Genomic DNA, 19,168 nt, shown 5'->3' on the forward strand with positions numbered 1-19,168 from the left:
AGTACACAAAAAAAGGAAACACGCTGCCCCTAGTTAATATCAAAGGGTACGTCACATAATTCAAGGAGGAGTCGTGCCCCTCAAACGTTACGCTAAGAAAAAAATACGAATATTATTATTTCTCCCACTGATCAGAACGCAGGCTGGAATTTTCCTCTTCCTGAAAATGCGGAGGGTGAGTAGAAGTCGAGATCAGAGAGGAACAGACCCCGAACGTTACTATGGCGTGTTCTTTCTCTCTCATTTTGGCAAGTCCTGGACTTTCACTTTACACAGGACTTCTACTGTGATCTATGAAATATTAAACTAACATGGATTGCTTATAGTGAGCATAGGCGCCTCACTCTAAAGTTATGTTTCTTGTAACTTTTTGCGGAAAAGGAGTATATTCATATAAACTCGTTTTGTAGGCTGTGGGCCAAAATGTGGCTCCTTGGATTGGAAACTTTGCTATTCAGGTAAAGTACAGCAACCAGGTTTAGAGAATACATGCTGTTTAACCGTATTGGTTAGCATATTATAACTTAGAAGACCAGTAATTGCGTTTGAGTCCTGCTGCTATAGCAAACATTATATTAGATTGTAATATTGCAACGCCACCATAGCTACGTATGCCAGATAGAAAAACATATGAACGTTATTAATTTTGCTTCCATCAGTTTTGCTCCTATAAATACGAGTATTTGATCAATGTTAGATTATATTATGAATCATCATTGTTTCTAGGGGAAAGATGACTTAGTTAATCACCTGTAATGAACATAGGAACTGTTGATAATTACTTCATAATGGGTCGTTCAATGTCATTTCATCAAGCCATGACATCCGCCATCTCTTATTGTTCAGAAATTGTTTCTGTAGTTAGAAACCGATAGGATTAGCATTCTTGCAACATTATTTTGTTGAAATATAGTTTGATCTCTGAGAAACCAAGCTAATTAATTGCGACCAAATGGGCCCTTTTCATATAATGTTCTATAAATATAGTGACTTACTTACGAAAATAATTTAGTATTTGAAACAGTGGCCAACAACATAAGTATTCAGACCCTTTGCTATGTCCGCCTGTCGTAAATTCAATTGATTGGACATGATTCAGAAAGGCAGACACCTGTGTAGATAACGTCCAATAGTGCATGTCAGAGGAAAAACCAAGTCATGAGGTTGAAGGAATTGTCCGTAGAGCTCTGAATCAGAATTGTGTCGAGGCACAGATCTGGGGAAGGGTACCGAAAAATGTCGGCAGCATTGAAGGTCCCAAAGAACACAGTGGCCTCCATCATTCTTAAATGGAAGAAGTTTGGAACCACCAAGACTCTTCTTAGAGCTGGCTGCCCGGACAAACTGAGCAATTGGGGGACAAGGTCGTTGGTCAGGGAGGGAACCAAGAACCCAATGGTCACTCCGACAAAGCTCCAAAGTTCCTCTGTAGAGATGGAAGAACCTTCCAGAAAGACATGCATCTCTGCAGCACTCCACCAATCAGGCCTTTATGGTAGAGTGGGTAGATTTTTATTTGATTTATTTCACCTTTATTTAACCAGGTAGGCTAGTTGAGAACAAGTTCTTATTTACAACTGCAACCTGGCCAAGATAAAGCAAAGCAGTGCGAAACAAACAACAACACAGAGTTACACATGGAATAAACAAACATACAGTCAATAACACAATAGAAAAAAGTTTATATACAGTGTGTGCAAATGAGGTAAGATAAGGGAGGTAAGGCAATAAATAGGCCATAGTGGCGAAATAATTACAAGTTAGCAATTAAACAGCGGAGTGATAGATGTGCAGAAGATTAATGTGCAAGTAGAGGTACTGGAGCAAAAATAATAAATAAATAACAGTATGGGGATGAGGTAGTTGGATGGGGTATTTACAGATGGGCTATGTGCACTGATCTGTGAGCTGCTCTGACAGCTGTTGCTTAAAGTTAGTGAGGGAGATATGAGTCTCCAGCTTCAGTGATGTTTGCAATTAGTTCCAGTCATTGGCAGCAGAGAACTGGAAGGAAAGATGGCCAAAGTAGGAATTGGCTTTGGGGGTGACCAGTGAAATATACCTGCTGGAGTGCGTGCTACGTGTGGGTACTGCTATGGTGACCAGTGAGCTGAGATAAGGTGGGGCTTTACCTAGCCAAGACTTATAGATGACCTGGAGCCAGTGGGTTTGATGACAAATATGAAGCGAGGGCCAGCTAACGAGAGCATACAGGTCACAGTGGTGGGCAGTATATGGGGCTTTGGTGACAAAACGGATGGCACTGTGATAGACTGCATCCAATTTGCTGAGTAGAGTGTTGGAGGCTATTTTGTAAATGACATCGCTGAAGTCAAGGATCGGCAGAATAGTCAGTTTTACGAGGGTATGTTTGGCAGCATGAGTGATGGATGCTTTGTTGCGAAATAGGAAGCTGATTCTAGATTTAGTTTTGGATTGGAGATGCTTAATGTGAGTCTGGAAGAAGAGTTTACAGTCTAACCAGACAACTAGGTATTTGTAGTTGTCCACATTTTCTAAGTCAGAACCGTCCAGAGTAGTGATGCTGGATGGGCGGGCAGGTGTGGGCAGCGAACGGTTGAAGAGCATGCATTTAGTTTTACTTGCATTTAAGAGCAGTTGAAGGCCACGGAAGGAGAGTTGAATGGCATTGAAGCTCATCTGGAGGTTAGTTAACACAGTGTCAAAAGAAGGGCCAGAAGTATACAGAATGGTGCTCGCCTGCATAGAGGTGGATCAGAGAATCACCAGCAGCAAGAGCGACATCATTGATGTATACAGAGGAAAGAGTCGGCCCGAGAATTTAACCTTGTAGCACCCCCATAGAGACTGCCAGAGTTTCGGACAACAGGCCCTCCGATTTGACACACTGAACTCTGTCTGAGAAGTTGTTGGTGAACTAGGTCAGGCAGTCATTTGAGAAACCAAGGCTATTGAGTCTGCCGATTGTGGTGATTGACAGAGTTGAAAGCCTTGGCCAGGTCAATGAATAAAGCTGCATGGTATTGTCTCTTATCGATAGTGGTTATGATATCGTTTAGGACCTTGAGCGTGACAGAGGTGCACCCATGACCAGCTCGGAAACCAGATTGCATAGTGGAGAAGGTACGGTGGGATTCGAAATGGTCGGTGATCTGTTTAACTTGGCTTTCGAAGACCTTAGAAAGGCAGAGTAGGATAGATATAGGTCTGTATCAGTTTGGGTCTAGAGTGTCTCCCCCTTTGAAGAGTGGGATGACCGCAGCAGCTTTCCAATCTTTGGGGATCTCAGATGATACGAAAGAGAGGTTGAACAGACTAGTAATATGGGTTGCAACAATTTCGGCGGATCATTTTAGAAAGAGAGGGTCCAGATTGTCTAGCCCGGCTGATTTGTAGGGGTCCAGATTTTGCAGCTCAAAACATCAGCTATCTTGGTTTGGGTGAAGGAGAAATGGGGAAGGCTTGGGCCAGTTGCTGTGGGGTTGCAGTGCTGTTGACCGGGGTAGGGGTTGAAATTCTCAATTATCGTGGATTTATCGGTGGTGACAGTGTTTCCTAGCCTCAGTGCAGTGGGCAGTTGGGAGGAGGCGCTCTTATTCTCCATGGACTTTACAGTGTCCCAGAACATTTCGGAGTTTGTGCTACAGGATGCAAATTTCTGTTTGAAAAAGCTAGCCTATGCTTCCCTAACTGCCTGTGTATGTTGGTTCCTAACTTCCCTGAAAAGTTGCATATCGCGGGGGCTATTCGATACTAAGGCAGTACGCCACAGGTGAACCAAGGGCTATATCTGTTCCTGGTTCTACATTCTTTTGAATGGGGCATGCTTATTTAAGATGGTGAGGAAAGCACTTCTAAAGAATAACCAGGCATCCTCTACTGACGGGATAAGGTCAATATCCTTTCAGGATACCCCGGCCAGGTCGATTAGAAAGGCCTGCTCGCTAAAGTGTTTTAGGGAGCGTTTGACAGTGATGAGGGGTGGTCGTTTGACCGCAGACCCATTACGGACGCAGGCAATGAGGCAGTGATCGCTGAGATCCTGGTTGAAGATAGCAGAGGTGTATTTGGAGGGTAGGTTGGTTAGGATGATATCTGTAGTGTCTTAACACTTAGTACTTATTGATGTAATAAGAAAGACTCTGAATACAAGCAATTGAACTGGAGCTTCACATTTACTCAAACTAGTTAGTACCAGAATAACATAGAACAACACTGCGCATGACCAAGGGTGCTCCATCCTTAAAGGGGACATCAGTAATTAACAGAACATAACATTCCTTCTCTTATACAATCACTTACTTTTACCAAACCACAACTGAAACATTTCCCAGAACTTGTAGTTATTTTGCATCTTTGAACTTGAACAGTTCGTTTTTGTTTGTTTATTTGTCTAGTCTGTCTGGTGGATGGTGCCTTCGTTCTGGGTAGCGCCTCGGATTGTCTGGAGGCTCCTGAACATCCTCAGTGTGTGCTTGTTCCATTATAGCGTCTGCTATAGCAGCACCTTCATCAACACAATCCCTTCTTTCAGCCTGGGGTCTCTCTACTGCCCCACCGTCCTCTACAGTTCCCTGTGTGTCACTCTCAGGAGCTCTCTGTGCCTGTTCTCTCTCGATTGTTGTGCTGTTTTCCGTGGAATGCATTTGGTTAATGTGACGCAGCCACATTATGTCTGGGCTCACTTGAACCTGGTAAGTTCTGGGTCCCGTTTGTGTGTGTACGGTCCCTCTTGTCCATTTCCCTCCTCTTCTGTAGTCTCGCACCATCACTTCCTGTCCTGTTTGGAGATGGCGCTCCCGGCCACCGGAGAGCATCTTGGCTTGTTTGTTCAGCACTTCATTACGCCTGTTTGGCTTCATGATGTCCAGCTGTGTGCGGAGAGGCCTCCCGAACATCAGTGCGGCTGGGCTTTCGTGGCATGTGGAGTGTTTCGGTAGGAGGCCAGGAACTTGGCCAGTTTTGTTTGCAAAGTCCCTTCGTCTCGTTTTGCTGCACGGAGTCCTTGCTTTAGGGTTTGCACAAAGCGTTCTGCCAACCCATTGGTGGCAGGGTGGTACGGAGCTGAGGTTGAGTGTTTGATTCCATTTACTGACATGAATCTTGTAAACTCATCACTTACAAAAGCTTGCGCGTTGTCACTTACCAGCTGCAGCGGCAAACCGAAGCGTGCAAACGTTGTTCTGAGACACTCTATCGTCTAAGCTGAGGTGGAGGAGTCAGTGCAAAACACCTCTGGCCATTTGGAATGGGCATCAACTATAACAAGAAACATGTGCTTTTCAAAGGGACCAGCGTAGTCCACATGAATTCTCTGCCATGGCTCTGCGGGCCATTCCCATGGGTGGACTGGGACAGGAGCAGGCATGTAAAGGGTTTCCAAACATCCGCTACAGTTCTTTGCCATATTTTCTATCTGTTGGTCCAGACCTGGCCACTAGAAGTGGCTCCTTGCGAGCAGATTCATTTTGACAATTCCAACATGACCTTCATGTAGTTGCTGCAAGACTAGATGTTGGCATTTCTGGGGTATCATGACTCTCATTCCCCACATCAAACATCCTTGGTACGTTGTAATTTCGTTTCTCTGCTGGAAATACGGAGTCCGCTCCTTTCTGCCAGTAGCTGGCCATCCTGACATGGTGTAGGTGTACACTTTTGACAAGGTCACATCTTTCCTTGTCTCCTGTTTGATAACTGTGCTTGTGACTGGTAGTGCCTCGAGCTGAGTGGTATGGAACATGTCCACTGCATCCACCCTCCTTTGTCTTTCTCTTGTACAAGGCAGTCTGGATAATCCATCTGCATTTGTGTGGAGGGATGACGGCTTAAACTCAATGTCATACATATGACTGGCAAGGAACAGGGCGTATCGCTGTAACCTGGCTGCTGTCATTGCCGGAATGCCTTTCTTTGGACTGAAAATGGAAAGCAACGGCTGGTGATCTGTAACCAGTGTGAAACGCTTGCCAAATAGGTATGCGTGGAATTTCTTGACGCCCCACACTAGTGCCAGTGCTTCTTTGTCGATTTGTGAGTAGTTTTTCTCTGCATCATTCAATGTTCGTGACGCAAATGCAACTGACCTCTCTGACCCATCTTTCAGTGTGTGTGAAAGGACTGCCCCTAATCCATAAGGGGACGCATCACAAGCCAACTTCACTGGCATTTCAGGGTCGTAATGCATCAGGACCTGTTCAGATGTTATGAGCCGTTTTGCCTCCAGAAATGCATTTTCACACTGCTCTGTCCACCGCCATGTCCTATTCTTTTCCAGGAGCTGATTTAGAGGCTGGAGTACTGCTGAAAGGTTTGGGAGGAATCTTCTGTAGTAATTGATCAGTCCCGTGAAAGATCTCACTTCTGTGATATTTTGTGGTCGTGGTGCCTGTACCACTGCCTCGATTTTGTCCTGTGTTTTGTGCAATCCATTGCAGTCAATCTCATGTCCACAGAAGACAATCTTGTCTTTGAAGAACTCACACTTCTTTAAGTTTGCCTGTAGACCATACTCTTTCAGTCTTTTCAGGACCTCTTCCAGGTTAGCCAGGTGCTCTTTGTCGGTGTGTCCTGTTATGATCATGTCATCCAGGATACACTGGGTCCTGGGATTCCTTGCAAAATCTGGTCAATAGTTCGTTGCCAAATGGCTGGGGCTGATGCAATGCCAAAAACCAGGCGGTTATACCTGTATAGACCTTTGTGTGTGTTTATTGTCAGGTACTGTTTGGAACTCTCTTCAACCGGTAGCTGCAGGTAAGCCTGTTTCAGATAGATTTTACTGAAGTGTTTCCCACCAGCTAGTGCAGCAAAGATGTCATCCAGACGTGGTAGGGGGTATTGGTCCACATGCAACATTGAATTCACAGTTACCTTGAAGTCCCCACACATTCTAACAGACCCGTCTTTCTTCACAATAGGAACTATGGGTGTGGCCCATTCGCTTCTGTCCACTTTCGTCAGGATCCCTGTATCCTGCAAGCGATCGATTTCCGCTTCCACCTTTGGTCTCAGGGAGTATGGAACAGATCTGGCTTTGCAGAATTTTGGGGTTGCGTCATCTCTTAGTACAAGTTTTGCTGTGAAGCCTTTTACTGTTCCCATCTGATCACTGAAAACTGTGTTGTATTTCTTTCGCAAGTGTTCCAGTGTTTGGTCTGTGCCTTTCTCTTTAGACTGGAACGTGTGGAGCATTTTCAAGTCACACCAATTCAGCTTTATTTTTGAAAGCCATTCCCTGCCAAATAATGGGGGGGGGCAGTTCCAGGCACCACATACAGCTGTAATTGCTGTGTTTGCCCCCCATAATGCACTCTGACCTGCAACGCCCCCATTGGGCTCAATCTCTCTCCTGAGTATGTCTTCAGCAACACATTTGTGTTCTTCAGCTTGATAGCCTTAAAGTGCTCATTGTAGACAGTAGTGGAAATTATAGACACTGCAGATCCTGTGTCCAGCTTCATTTTGAGGGGTTTGCCTTTGATTTCTGGTGTCACCCATATTATGCTACTGCTGGGAGAAGTCACTGTGTTTAACTCCATTGTACCAATTAATCGTTCATCTGAATCACTGCCACTGTTCTCTGCTAGTGCATTCACAGACCCTTTCATTTTCTCAGTTTTCCTGTTGTGACTGCATGCTCTTTGAATGTGCCCCCTTCCACTGCATTTGTGACAAATTTCGTCTTTGAAACGGCAGTCCTCTGCTCTGTGACCATCTCTGTCACACCTGTTGCATTTTTCGGCCACACGGGGGCGCTGTCGACTGCGTGAAAACTTGTGCAGGGAAATTTGTCAGGTCAGTACTTCTTTTACTTTGCAACTCAAATAAATCTTTAGTCGCGATTTCCATAGCCACAGCAATTTCAACAGCCTTTGCAAATGTGAGCTCTGATTCTGTGAGCAAACGTTTTTGAATGTGTTCATGTTTCAGTCCACAAACAAATCTATCCCTTAATGTGTCATTTAGGTTCTCTCCCAACTGGCAATGTTCAGACAGTTTCTTCAACACTGCTACATATGTACTAACACCCTCCCCCTCATTCTGATCTCTCTTGTGGAAACGAAAACGTTCCGCGATGAGGAGTGGTTTAGGTGATAGGTGATTTTGCAATATCTCCACAATCTCTGTGAATGTTTTATTTGAGGGCTTCAGAGGGGCAGTCAGATCTCTTAGCAAACTGTATGTTTTTGGGCCAATTAAACTCTTTTGTTATCAGCAATGTCGTTTGCAATGAAGTACTGTTCCAGTCGTTCAATGTAAGTTGCCCAGTTTTCTTGCGTGGCATCAAACACATCTATTTTCCCGATGCTAGCCATTCTCTTTACCTCCGGCTCCACGGGTCTTTGATCTGCCGCCTCGTTGTCGTCAGCTCTCCCCTCGTCTTCACTGCTTGCTAGCTGTTGTGCTACAGGGTCAAAATCTTCCTCTCTTCCTACGAACTCCATCTGTATTCGTGATGCACACTGCAGGTAATCATCCTCGTCACCATTGTAGTGTCTTAACACTTAGTACTTATTTATGTAATAAGAAAGACTCTGAATACAAGCAATTTAACTGGAGCTTCACATTTACTCAAACTAGTTAGTACCAGAATAACATAGAACAATACTGAGCATGACCAAGGGTGCTCCATCCTTAAAGGGGACATCAGTAATTAAAAGAACATAACAATATCTATGAGGGTGCCTGTGTTTACGGATTTGGGGTTGTACCTGGTAGGCTCATTGATAATTTGTGTGAGATTGAGGGCATCAAGCTTGGATTGTAGGATGGCCAGGGTGTTAAGCATGTCCCAGTTTAGGTCACCTAACAGCACGAGCTCTGAAGATAAATGGGGGGCAATCAATTCACATATGGTGTCCAGGGCTCAGCTGGGGGCAGAAGGTGATCTATAGCAAGTGGCAACAGTGAGAGACTTGTTTCTGGAAAGGAAGATTTTTAAAAGTAGAATCTCAAATTGTTTGGGCACAGACCTGGATAGTAAGACGGATGTCTGCAGGTTATGTCTGCAGTAGATTGCAACTCCGCCCCCTTTGGCAGTTCTATCTTGTCGGAAAATGTTAAAACGGGGATAAACATTTCAGGGTTTTTGATGGCCTTCCTAAGCCAGGATTCAGACACAGCTAGGACATCCGGGTTGGCAGAGTATGCTAAAGCAGTGAATAAAACAAACTGAGGGAGGAGGCGTCTAATGTTAACATGCATGAAACCAAGGCTTTACGGTTACAAAAGTCAACAAATGAGAGCGCCTAGGGAATGGGAGTGGAGCGAGGCACTGCAGGGCCTGGACAAACCTCTACATCACCAGAGGAACAGAGGAGGAGTAGGATAAGGGTACGGCTAGAGGCGTGGCTGATGGAGTGGCTGATGGACCTCTTCAGCTAGCCGGGAGATGGGCCTAGCATAGGCTAGCTCCAGGCTAATTGGTGCTTACTACGGGACAGAGATGTTAGCCAGGAGTAGCAGCTAGCTAGCTGCGATGATCCAGGTGAAAAGGTTCAGAGCTTGCGGTAGGAATCCGGAGATATGGGGAAGAAGAAGTCCAATATGCGCTGGGTTGAATCGCGCTATGCAGACTGGCAGGAGTTGTCCGGGCTAAAGGTTAGCTGATGACCGCTAGCAGTGGCTAGCTGACTACTAGCTAGTACTTTCTGTTGGGGGTTTCGGTTCTAAAGTAAAGAAAATAGCAGATCCATACCACATTGGGTGAGGCGGGTTGCAGGAGAGTATGTTGAAGTTGAGGTTAAGAAAAATGTTTAAAAATATATGCGAAGAAAAAATATATATACACGGGACACGACAAGACGAAGACAAAGATGCCTGACTGCTATGCCATCTTGGATTTTTTGAGAGATGGGAGCCACTCAGTAAAAGGCACATGACAGCCCGCTTAGAGTTTGCCAAAAGGCACCTAAAAGCATGGTCAAATCAAATCAAATGTTATTTGTCACATACACATGGTTAGCAGATGTTAATGCGAGTGTAGCGAAATGCTTGTGCTTCTAGTTCCGACAATGCAGTAATAACCAACAAGTAATCTAGCTAACAATTCCAAAACTACTACCTTATAGACACAAGTGTAAGGGGATAAAGAATATGTACATAAAGATATATGAATGAGTGATGGTACAGAGCGGCATAGGCAAGATACAGTAGATGGTATTGAGTGCAGTATATACATATGAGATGAGTATGTAAACAAAGTGGCATAGTTAAAGTGGCTAGTGATACATGTATTACATAAAGATGCAGTAGATGATAGAGTACAGTGTATATACGTATACATATGAGATGAATAATGTAGGGTATGTAAACATTATATTAGGTAACATTGTTTAAAGTGGCTAGTGATATATGTTACATCATTTCCCATCAATTCCCATTATTAAAGTGGCTGGAGTTGAGTCAGTGTGTTGGCAGCAGCCACTCAATGTTAGTGGTGGCTGTTTAACAGTCTGATGGCCTTGAGATAGAAGCTGTTTTTCAGTCTCTCGGTCCCAGCTTTGATGCACCTGTACTGACCTCGCCTTCTGGATGATAGCGGGGTGAACAGGCAGTGGCTCGGTGGTTGTTGTCCTTGATGATCTTTATGGCCTTCCTGTGACATCGGGTGGTGTAGGTGTCCTGGAGGGCAGGTAGTTTGCCCCCGATGATGCGTTGTGCATGGTGGCAGGATCATGCTGTGGGGATTTTTTTCAGCGGCAAGGACTGGGAGACTAGTCAGGATTAAGGGAAAAATAAATGGAGCAAAGTACAGAGAGCTCCTTGATGAAAACCTACTCCAGAGTGCTCAGGACCTCTCAGGAAGGTTCACCTTCCAACAGGACAACGACCCTAAGCACACAGCCAAGACAACGCAGGAGTGGCTTTGGGATAAGTTTCTGAATGTCCTTGAGTGGCACAGCCAGAGCCCAGACTTGAACCCGATCGAACATCTCTGGAGAGACCTGAAAATCTCTATGCAGCAATGCTCCCCATTCAACTTGACAGAGCTTGAGAGGGTCGTTGTGGGAGAAACTCTCCAAATACAAGTGTGCCAAGCTTGTAGCATCATACCTAAGAAGACTCGAGGCTGTAATCACTGCAAAAATGTGCTTCAACAAAGTACTGAGTAAAGGGTTTGAATACTTATGTAAATGTTTATTTTTTCAGTTTTACAATTTTTATTACTTTGCAAAAAATATATAATTATGGGGTATTGTGTGTAGATTGATGAGAGAAAAAAAACGATTTAATCAGTTTTAGAATAAGGCTGTAACGTAACAAAATTAGGAAAAAGTCAAGGGGTCTGAATACTTTCCAAATGCATTGTAGATGAAGGGGAAGAGACAGGTTAAAGAAGGATTTTTAAGCCTTGAGACAATTGAGATGTGGATTGTGTATGTGTGCCATTCAGAGGGTTAATGGGCCAGACAAAATATTTAAGTGCCTTTGAATGGTGTTTGCTAGTAAGTGCCAGGCGCACAGGTTTGTGTCAAGAACTGCAACCTTGCTGGATTTTTCACGTTCAACAGTTTCCTGTGTGTATCAAGAATGGTCCACCTTGCTAAGGACATCTAGCCAACTTGAATCAACTGTGGGAAGCATTGGAGTCAATATGGGCAAGCGTCCCTGTGGAATGCTTTCAACACCTTGTAGAGCTTTTTTGAGGGCAAAAGGGGATGCAACTCATTATTAGGAAGGTGTTCCTAATGTTTTATACACTCAGTGTGTGACCAGTATAGTCTACAAGGGGCTCAGTCTGTGTTTTCATTGAGTACCTGATTGCTAGCAGTTGCTCATCTAATAGCATAGCATGCATTAGGAGGAGGGGGAGAGAGAGGCAGTCATTTCTGGATATATGGAACACTAGGTAGAACCATTGATTGAAACAGTTATTTGAGACCTAATGGGATTCCAAAGGGAAATTCACCATAGAAACCAAATGGTTATGAAGTGATACTGTCAAAATCCTTTTGTCTGTTGCATATTCTTCACTGACAGGGTAAGTAATGGTTCAGAGGGAGACGCTTGGACATGTGCTGGGGAGGCCACACACACACACACTGTACACTCCAACTGTACACTACATCCATCTCAAACGTGTTGCTCCATATGTAGGCCTATGACTAGTCTCACAGCATCTGTGAAAAGAGACTAGCCTATTAGTAATTCAATGTTTTCCTTTTGTATTTGATGAGGGAGCATTGAGAGGCACTCTATTCTCCATTATCTCCATTTATGACACTCCAGAGCCAACCAAAGTAACCATGAAAATCTACATCATTCACATGTGTATATTTCTCTCCTCATACCAAATGTCCTTCGAGTTAACAGTTAGCATGCTCATTCAATTGTCACTTTTACATCAGTGGCTTACATCACTAGAGGTCCATAGTAACCTTTGAAATCTATATCATTCACATGTCCCCTTACATATTTATTTGGACAGTGAAGCTAAACTTAAAATGTGGCTCTATATTCCAGCATTTTTGGATTTGAAATCAAATGTTCTACATGAGGCGAGAATACAGAACATCACCTTTTATTTGAGGTTATTTTCATATCGGTTTTACCGTTTTAGAAATGAAAGCACTTTATGTATCTAGCCCCCCCCCCCCCCCCCCATTTGAATGTATCATCAGTATTTGGACAAATTCACTTCTAGTGTATTTCCTTTAGTCAAAAGTGTAGTATTTGGTCCCCTATTCATAACATGTAATGACTACATGAAGCTTGTGACTCTGCAAACTTGCTAATGGTAAGAGTTAGCATGTTTTGGGGGCATGACTTTTGTGCATCTGTAACTTTCTCATTATTATTCAGGATTCACGATGATCCGTAATCATGGTAGCATCCACATTAATGCAGAAGTGTTCAGAAACATATTTTCTTATTTACGATTTTAAAAAACAACTCCAAAATGACCATACATTATTTACCATTCATTTCTACCGGTCACAACATCATCTGAAACACAACAACAACAACGGAAAATACATCCAACAAGTTTGTAGAGTCACAAGCTTGACGTAGTCATTGTGTGCTGGGATTTTGATTTGATTTATTAGGATCCCAACTAGCCGACGCCAATGGCGACAGCTAGTCTTACTGGGGTCCGACAAATAACGAAGAAGACATTACAGACAAAAGACTTTACAATTTGCATACATTCAAAAACATGAGCATGTCGTGTGTGTGTGCATCTATCAGTTCCACATACTGTACATGGCAGTACATGCACACAACAAGTAGGTCACATGGGGGAGAGACATCGTGCTGTGAGGTGTTGCTTTATTTGTTTTTTGAAACCAGGTTTGCTGTTCACTTGCACTATATGAGATGGAAGGAAGTTCCATGCACTCATGGTTCTGTATAATACTATATGTTTCCTTGGATTTGTTCTGGACCTGAGGACTGTGAAAAGACCCCTGGTGGCATGTGTGGTGGGGTAAGTGTGTTTGTCAGTGCCGTGTGTAAGTTGACTATGGAAACAATTTGGAATTTCCAACATGTTCATTTTCTTATAAAAACAAGAAGTGAGTCAGTCTTTCCTCAACTCTTATATTGGTCCAAAATACTAACATTTTGACTAAATGTAATACATTATAAGTTAATTTGTCGAAATACTTGACACCTTAAAATGTGCGGACTAGATACATAAAGTGCATATATTTCTAAACAATATAAGAGATATGTATGAAAATATCCCCACAAATAAAAGGTAACATTCTGTACTGTTGCCTCATATAAAACATTCAATCCAAAGTGCTGGAGTATAGAGCCACATAAAAAAATGTAACTTCACTGTCCAAATAAATACTTAGATGAGTGTATGTATTTCAAACCTAATGTCCTTCAAGTTAGCACTTCTCACTTTCTTATCAGTGGCTGGCCTGTTAAGTCCTGTTGATATCACACTGCTGAGTCATCTGTGCTTCAGTAAACACATTTTTCTGATGTTTAATTATGGGGGCCCCCTCTCAAATAGTTAAATAAAGGTTACATTTTAAAAAATAAATACAAATAAAGATGTTTATAAAGATGTCTCTATCTGTGTGGCCTCTCCAGCATGTGCCCAAGTGCCTCCCTCAACCTTTACTTAAAGTTTAATGACTGACCATATGAAGTAAACTAATGATAGACTATGTAACGATTTAGTGGACTATGATGTGGTTGTTTATTTTATGTTACATCGTATTTACTTCATCAGTTTACTTCATTGAGTCCAATATTACTACTTAATGACATATATATATATACGGTGGGGCAAAAAAGTATTTAGTCAGCCACCAATTGTGCAAGTTCTCCAACTTAAAAAGATGAGAGAGGCCTGTAATTTTCATCATACACCTCAACTATGACAGACAAAATTAGAAAAAAAATCCAGAAAATCACATTGTAGGATTTTTTATGAATTTATTTGCAAATTATGGTGGAAAATAAGTATTTGGTCACCTACAAACAAGCAAGATTTCTGGCTCTCACAGACCTGTAACTTCTTCTTTAAGAGGCTCCTCTGTCCTCCACTCGTTACCTGTATTAATGGTACCTGTTTGAACTTGTTATCAGTATAAAAGACACCTGTCCACAACCTCAAACAGTCACACTCCAAACTCCACTATGGCCAAGACCAAAGAGCTGACAAAGGACACCAGAAACAAAATTGTAGACCTGCACCAGGCAGGAAGACTGAATCTGCAATAGGTAAGCAGCTTGGAATAGGGTACCATTTGGGACGCACACTATTCTGCCACTGCAAGTGAGTTGGGGGGGGGTCATTTTCGTGACTCGGCATTCAAAGCTCAACTTGTCTGGTTAGATTTGACAGCTTGTGAGTATCATGCTGCTGCTGAACACACACACACGGCAGAGCAATATTTTGAATTACTGTAGCCTAGCTCTCTGTCTAGTTTTGTTTATAAGAGGTGCAATGCCAATCAGCAACCGTCATTTCCTAAAAGGCTAAGATTCTTCCGTCTACTTTCACAAGTAAGAAACTCTGAGGTCAAAGGTACAGGATTCCATTGCTTTCAGTAGATGATCTACAGTGACGGTTCTAGTAACTACAGCAACACCTCTGTTGTAACCAGGTTCTTTGGAGGGATTTGTAGTTCTTTGTCTGTGTGTTCTTTTTTGGAGGGATAGGGTAGGGCTTAGCTACAGTAGGGAGCGTATAAGCATGGCTAATTGCACTTTGGTTTGCGCAAGCCCTTTTATAACCCCTTGAGAAAAAGCCTGCCCTTCCGGGAGAAAAAACGCAGTGTTGTTGACATGCTGTGTGCTTGTGTCTTTTTTGTTGTTTGTTTCCAGGTGGCTGCTGCAGGAACACCAGTCCTGTTTCAGTTCCCCTTTCTAGAACCTTCTCCCATGCAGGAGACCCACATGGGCTAAGAAGGTCTGGGCCGGGACCACAGGAACAGCCTGACCAGTCATTTCCTGCTAGTCACAGGTAATATGCTAGATATCATTTGATAACAGCGGGAGGAACTAAAAGTGATTACAATGGCTCAGTGGGTTGGATCATGGTGATTGAAACACAGAGCTGTATTTTTTTATTTTTTATTTATTTATTTAACCTTTTATTTAACTCAGCAAGTCAGTTAAGAGCAAATTCTTATTTACAATGACGGCCTGTATGTTCACCCTCACTTCCAAATTGGAAATATATGAGGATACCGTACGTACATGTGTTGAATTAAAGCCATTACCATTGTCATCATTTGTATGATTAAATCACGACATGTTCTGCTTCTATCCAAGGCTCTGTTTGTCTAATTTTACACTCTGTTACCATTGACACAATCATAGAGATCCCTTTACATGCCAGTGCCCTGGGGCTCACGAAAGCTCTCAGTGACGTGAATAATGCACGTGGAAATGTGTGGCTCTTTTTGTGTGGCGAGGCCAGTTTAGCCTGAGATGACACTGACACACTGCCACCTGTAATTGGTGTCACGGGGAGAGCTCCTCGAATTGGGACCGCATGATGATGCTCGTCTGGGCATTGTAGAAAGAGAGGGAGGAAGAGAAGGAAATCAAGAAGGGTTAAAGAAAAATGTGCACAAGCTCATTCCTCTGGGATTAGGGGATGAAAAGCAGGCTGGTATGCGGCTGCTGCTGGGTCCGGCTTGGACACGAACAACGCACTGGCCAAGAAGGCCCGCTAACCTGCTTTACCTTCAAACATTTCTCCTTGAGTCTACTGCCTCAAAACTTTAGGCCGTCAGCTGTGACCCACGACTACCCTTCACTATGTTTCTGAATGGGCCCATGCCTCCTGGGTTTGTTGTAAGTCTGCCGATCTCGTTATGGTCGCTTCATACGCTGTACGTTGTAAGTCTGTAACTTCTGGGTTTGGTCTCTTACTTCCTGTTTGTCTCTACCACTTCCTGTCCAGGTCCAGAGACTGCAGAGAGCCAAGATGCACGGCGGTCGGAAGAAAACCAGGGTGCTGTGTGTGATGATGATACTCAATGTCTTCGTCTTCATCCTTGTGGGTGTGTCTCGGAACCTGGGCCAGGATAAGGGGGACCAGCGGAAGCCACGCATTCCCTCCAAGAGGTTCTGGAAGAAGCAGATGACCAGCGAGATCTTCTGGAATAAGGAGCAGCAGAGGCTGGACTATATCTACAACCCCATCCTCATGTTGGGTTTGACCAATGACTCTCTCCTGGAGCTACCTGATTGGCTCAACGACACCAAGTCCCCGGACCCCTGCCAACCGGACTACAGCGTCACCACCCAGGTGAAGGACTACAACTCCCTGCCACCCCGCTTCCAGGACTTCCTGCAGCACATGCGCTGCCGCTCGTATCCGATGATCATGGACCAGCCACGCGTATGCGAGAGCAAACCCTACCTCCTATTGGCCGTCAAGTCCCTGGCGCCCCACTTCGACCGGAGGCAGGCCATCCGGGAGTCGTGGGGGCGGGTGGGCGTTCTGGCCAATCGGACTGTAGCCACGGTCTTCCTCCTTGGAAATGCCGTGGCAGTCGACCACTTCCCCAACTTGTCTGGGATGCTCAGCCACGAGGCCAGACTTTACGGGGACCTCCTCCAGTGGGACTACCGAGACTCCTTCTTCAACCTCACCCTCAAAGAGGTGCTCTTCCTGGACTGGTTCAGCCAGCGTTGCCCCGACGCCCGCTTTGTCTTCAAGGGGGATGATGACGTCTTCGTCAACACCTGGAGGATCTTAGACTTCCTCCACAATCTCCCAGACATCAGGGCCAGGGATCTGTTTATAGGGGATGTAATCACCAACGCCGGCCCGCACCGGGACCGGAAGCTCAAGTACTTCATCCCAGAGAGTGTGTTCGTGGGGCCATACCCTCCCTATGCCGGCGGAGGAGGGTTCCTGTACTCGGGGGAACTGGCACTGCAGTTGCACAACATCTCCCAGCAGGTGGCGCTGTATCCTATTGATGATGTCTACACAGGGATGTGTCTCCAGAAGCTGGGCTTGGTCCCGGAGAAGCACAAGGGCTTCAGGACGTTTGACATTGATGAGAAATACAGGGGCAACCCGTGCACGTATAAGAGCTTAATGCTCGTGCACAGCAGGACGCCGCAGGAGATGATCAAAATCTGGGCCTGGCTCAGCGATCCAGAATTGGACTGTCAGTGAGACATCTACATGCATCCCATATTACACCCTATTCCCTACATAGTGCACTATTTTTTTGATGTGTTCTAAGTGCTTTCTTTGGTTTTTGTGGAATTCGCAAAATCCTTGAGGTTCGGTAGCAATGCTGGGTTCACGTGCTAGTTGGAACTCTGAATTTTCTGACTTGCTAATTAGTTGTAGTTATACACGTGCCGTGTTCAACCAGTTAGCAAGTTGAACATTTTTGAGTTTCCTAGTTCCGACTAGCACGTCACAAGTCAATGTGTTCCAGCTTCAATAGAATCAGCTGATATATCTCAAGCATTCCAAAGTATTTTTTTACATGAGCAACCATTCATGTAAACTCTTCAAGACTGTGTTTGGCAAATGTTTTATCATTAATATAAATGTACTTGTACTGTATGTACTTTTCAAGCACTATTGCACAACAGGTCCTTCATTTGCAATAAATGTAATTTGCCACAATAAGTCATATGTGAAAATCACCTACGATTGGGAGGGGGATCCATATCTCTTTTAATAGTAACAAGACAGTTCTTGACACAAACGGGTGCGCCTGGCACTTACTACCAAACCCTGTTCAAAGGCACTTCAATATTTTGTCTTGTCCTTTCACCCCCTGAATGGGACACAAACAATTCATGTCTCAATTATCTCAAGGCTTAAAAATCTACACTGATTGATGTGGATTTAACAAGTGACAATCAATAAGGCATCATAGCTTTCTCCTGGTCATTCTTTGTCATGGAAAGAGAAGGCATCCTTAATGTTTTGTACACTCAGTGTGTGTAATATATATATATATATATATATATGTTTTACCACACTTATCGAGCTCCTCTTCTCCGTTTCATAAACAAAACAATAACAAATGTGCCTGGGGCGACCAGTGGCTCTATTTCACCTTATGAGGAGCTCAGCTTTAAAGTATTTTTTTGTATTAATAAAACAAAATTGCACATTTGGTGAATAAATATTTGTTGAATAATCCAGAATTTTAAGGCGTTAGTAGTCCTGTGACCCAGTGTTTTTTTAGGCTGTAGTGAGATGTTATGTGTAGAGCTCTTCCTGTATACTCACAACAATGGAGGCTGCTGGGGGGAGGACAGCTCAACAATAATGACTGGAATGGAGTGAATGGGATGGCATCAAACCATGTGTTTGTATTTGATACCATTCCACTGGTTCAACTCCGGCCATTACCAGGAGCCCCTCCTCCCCAATTAAGGTGCCACCAACCTCCTGTGACTCACAAGCCTATAATGGAATCAACTGGGTCTGTACTTCCAACTCCATTTTATGCCCTATGTCTGTTTTCTTTTTATGTTTTCAGAAATGTGATGGATACCTGGAGTATTTCAATTTTTTATGACAGTGAATAAAAAAATATTCAAACATCAAACCTTGGAATCACTCTCGTTCTTCAAAGTTGGTCTGAATCATGAAGGTACTAAAGGTATCTTTCTTTATCTGTTCACTACTGTATACAAAACATAAAATGTTTAGAATAAACATCTTTACCATTGGATAATTAATAAATTGATGGAAGTGTCTTTCTTGTCAAATATATTTGTA

The 19,168-nt window shown here is 43.7% G+C and overlaps 1 protein-coding gene across 3 annotated transcripts; it reads left to right on the forward strand.

Moving 5' to 3' along the window:
- The first annotated feature begins 56 nt into the window (after positions 1-56).
- LOC139424696 (N-acetyllactosaminide beta-1,3-N-acetylglucosaminyltransferase 2-like) lies at positions 57-18,995 on the forward strand. Of its 3 annotated transcripts, none has more exons than XM_071176767.1 (3): positions 57-175; positions 15,277-15,415; positions 16,364-18,995. In XM_071176767.1, the coding sequence occupies exon 3, from the start codon at positions 16,388-16,390 to the stop codon at positions 17,591-17,593; it is 1,206 nt and encodes a 401-aa protein (XP_071032868.1). In that variant the 5' UTR covers positions 57-175; positions 15,277-15,415; positions 16,364-16,387; the 3' UTR covers positions 17,594-18,995. The 3 variants fall into 3 exon arrangements, with proteins under 3 accessions (XP_071032868.1, XP_071032869.1, XP_071032871.1); XM_071176768.1 differs by lacking the exon at positions 57-175 and adding an exon at positions 12,944-13,414; XM_071176770.1 differs by lacking the exon at positions 57-175 and adding an exon at positions 14,527-14,670.
- Positions 18,996-19,168: the final 173 nt, after the last annotated feature.

Source organism: Oncorhynchus clarkii, chromosome 13 (genome assembly GCF_045791955.1).
Source record: "Oncorhynchus clarkii lewisi isolate Uvic-CL-2024 chromosome 13, UVic_Ocla_1.0, whole genome shotgun sequence".
Classification (NCBI taxonomy): Eukaryota; Metazoa; Chordata; class Actinopteri; order Salmoniformes; family Salmonidae; genus Oncorhynchus; species Oncorhynchus clarkii.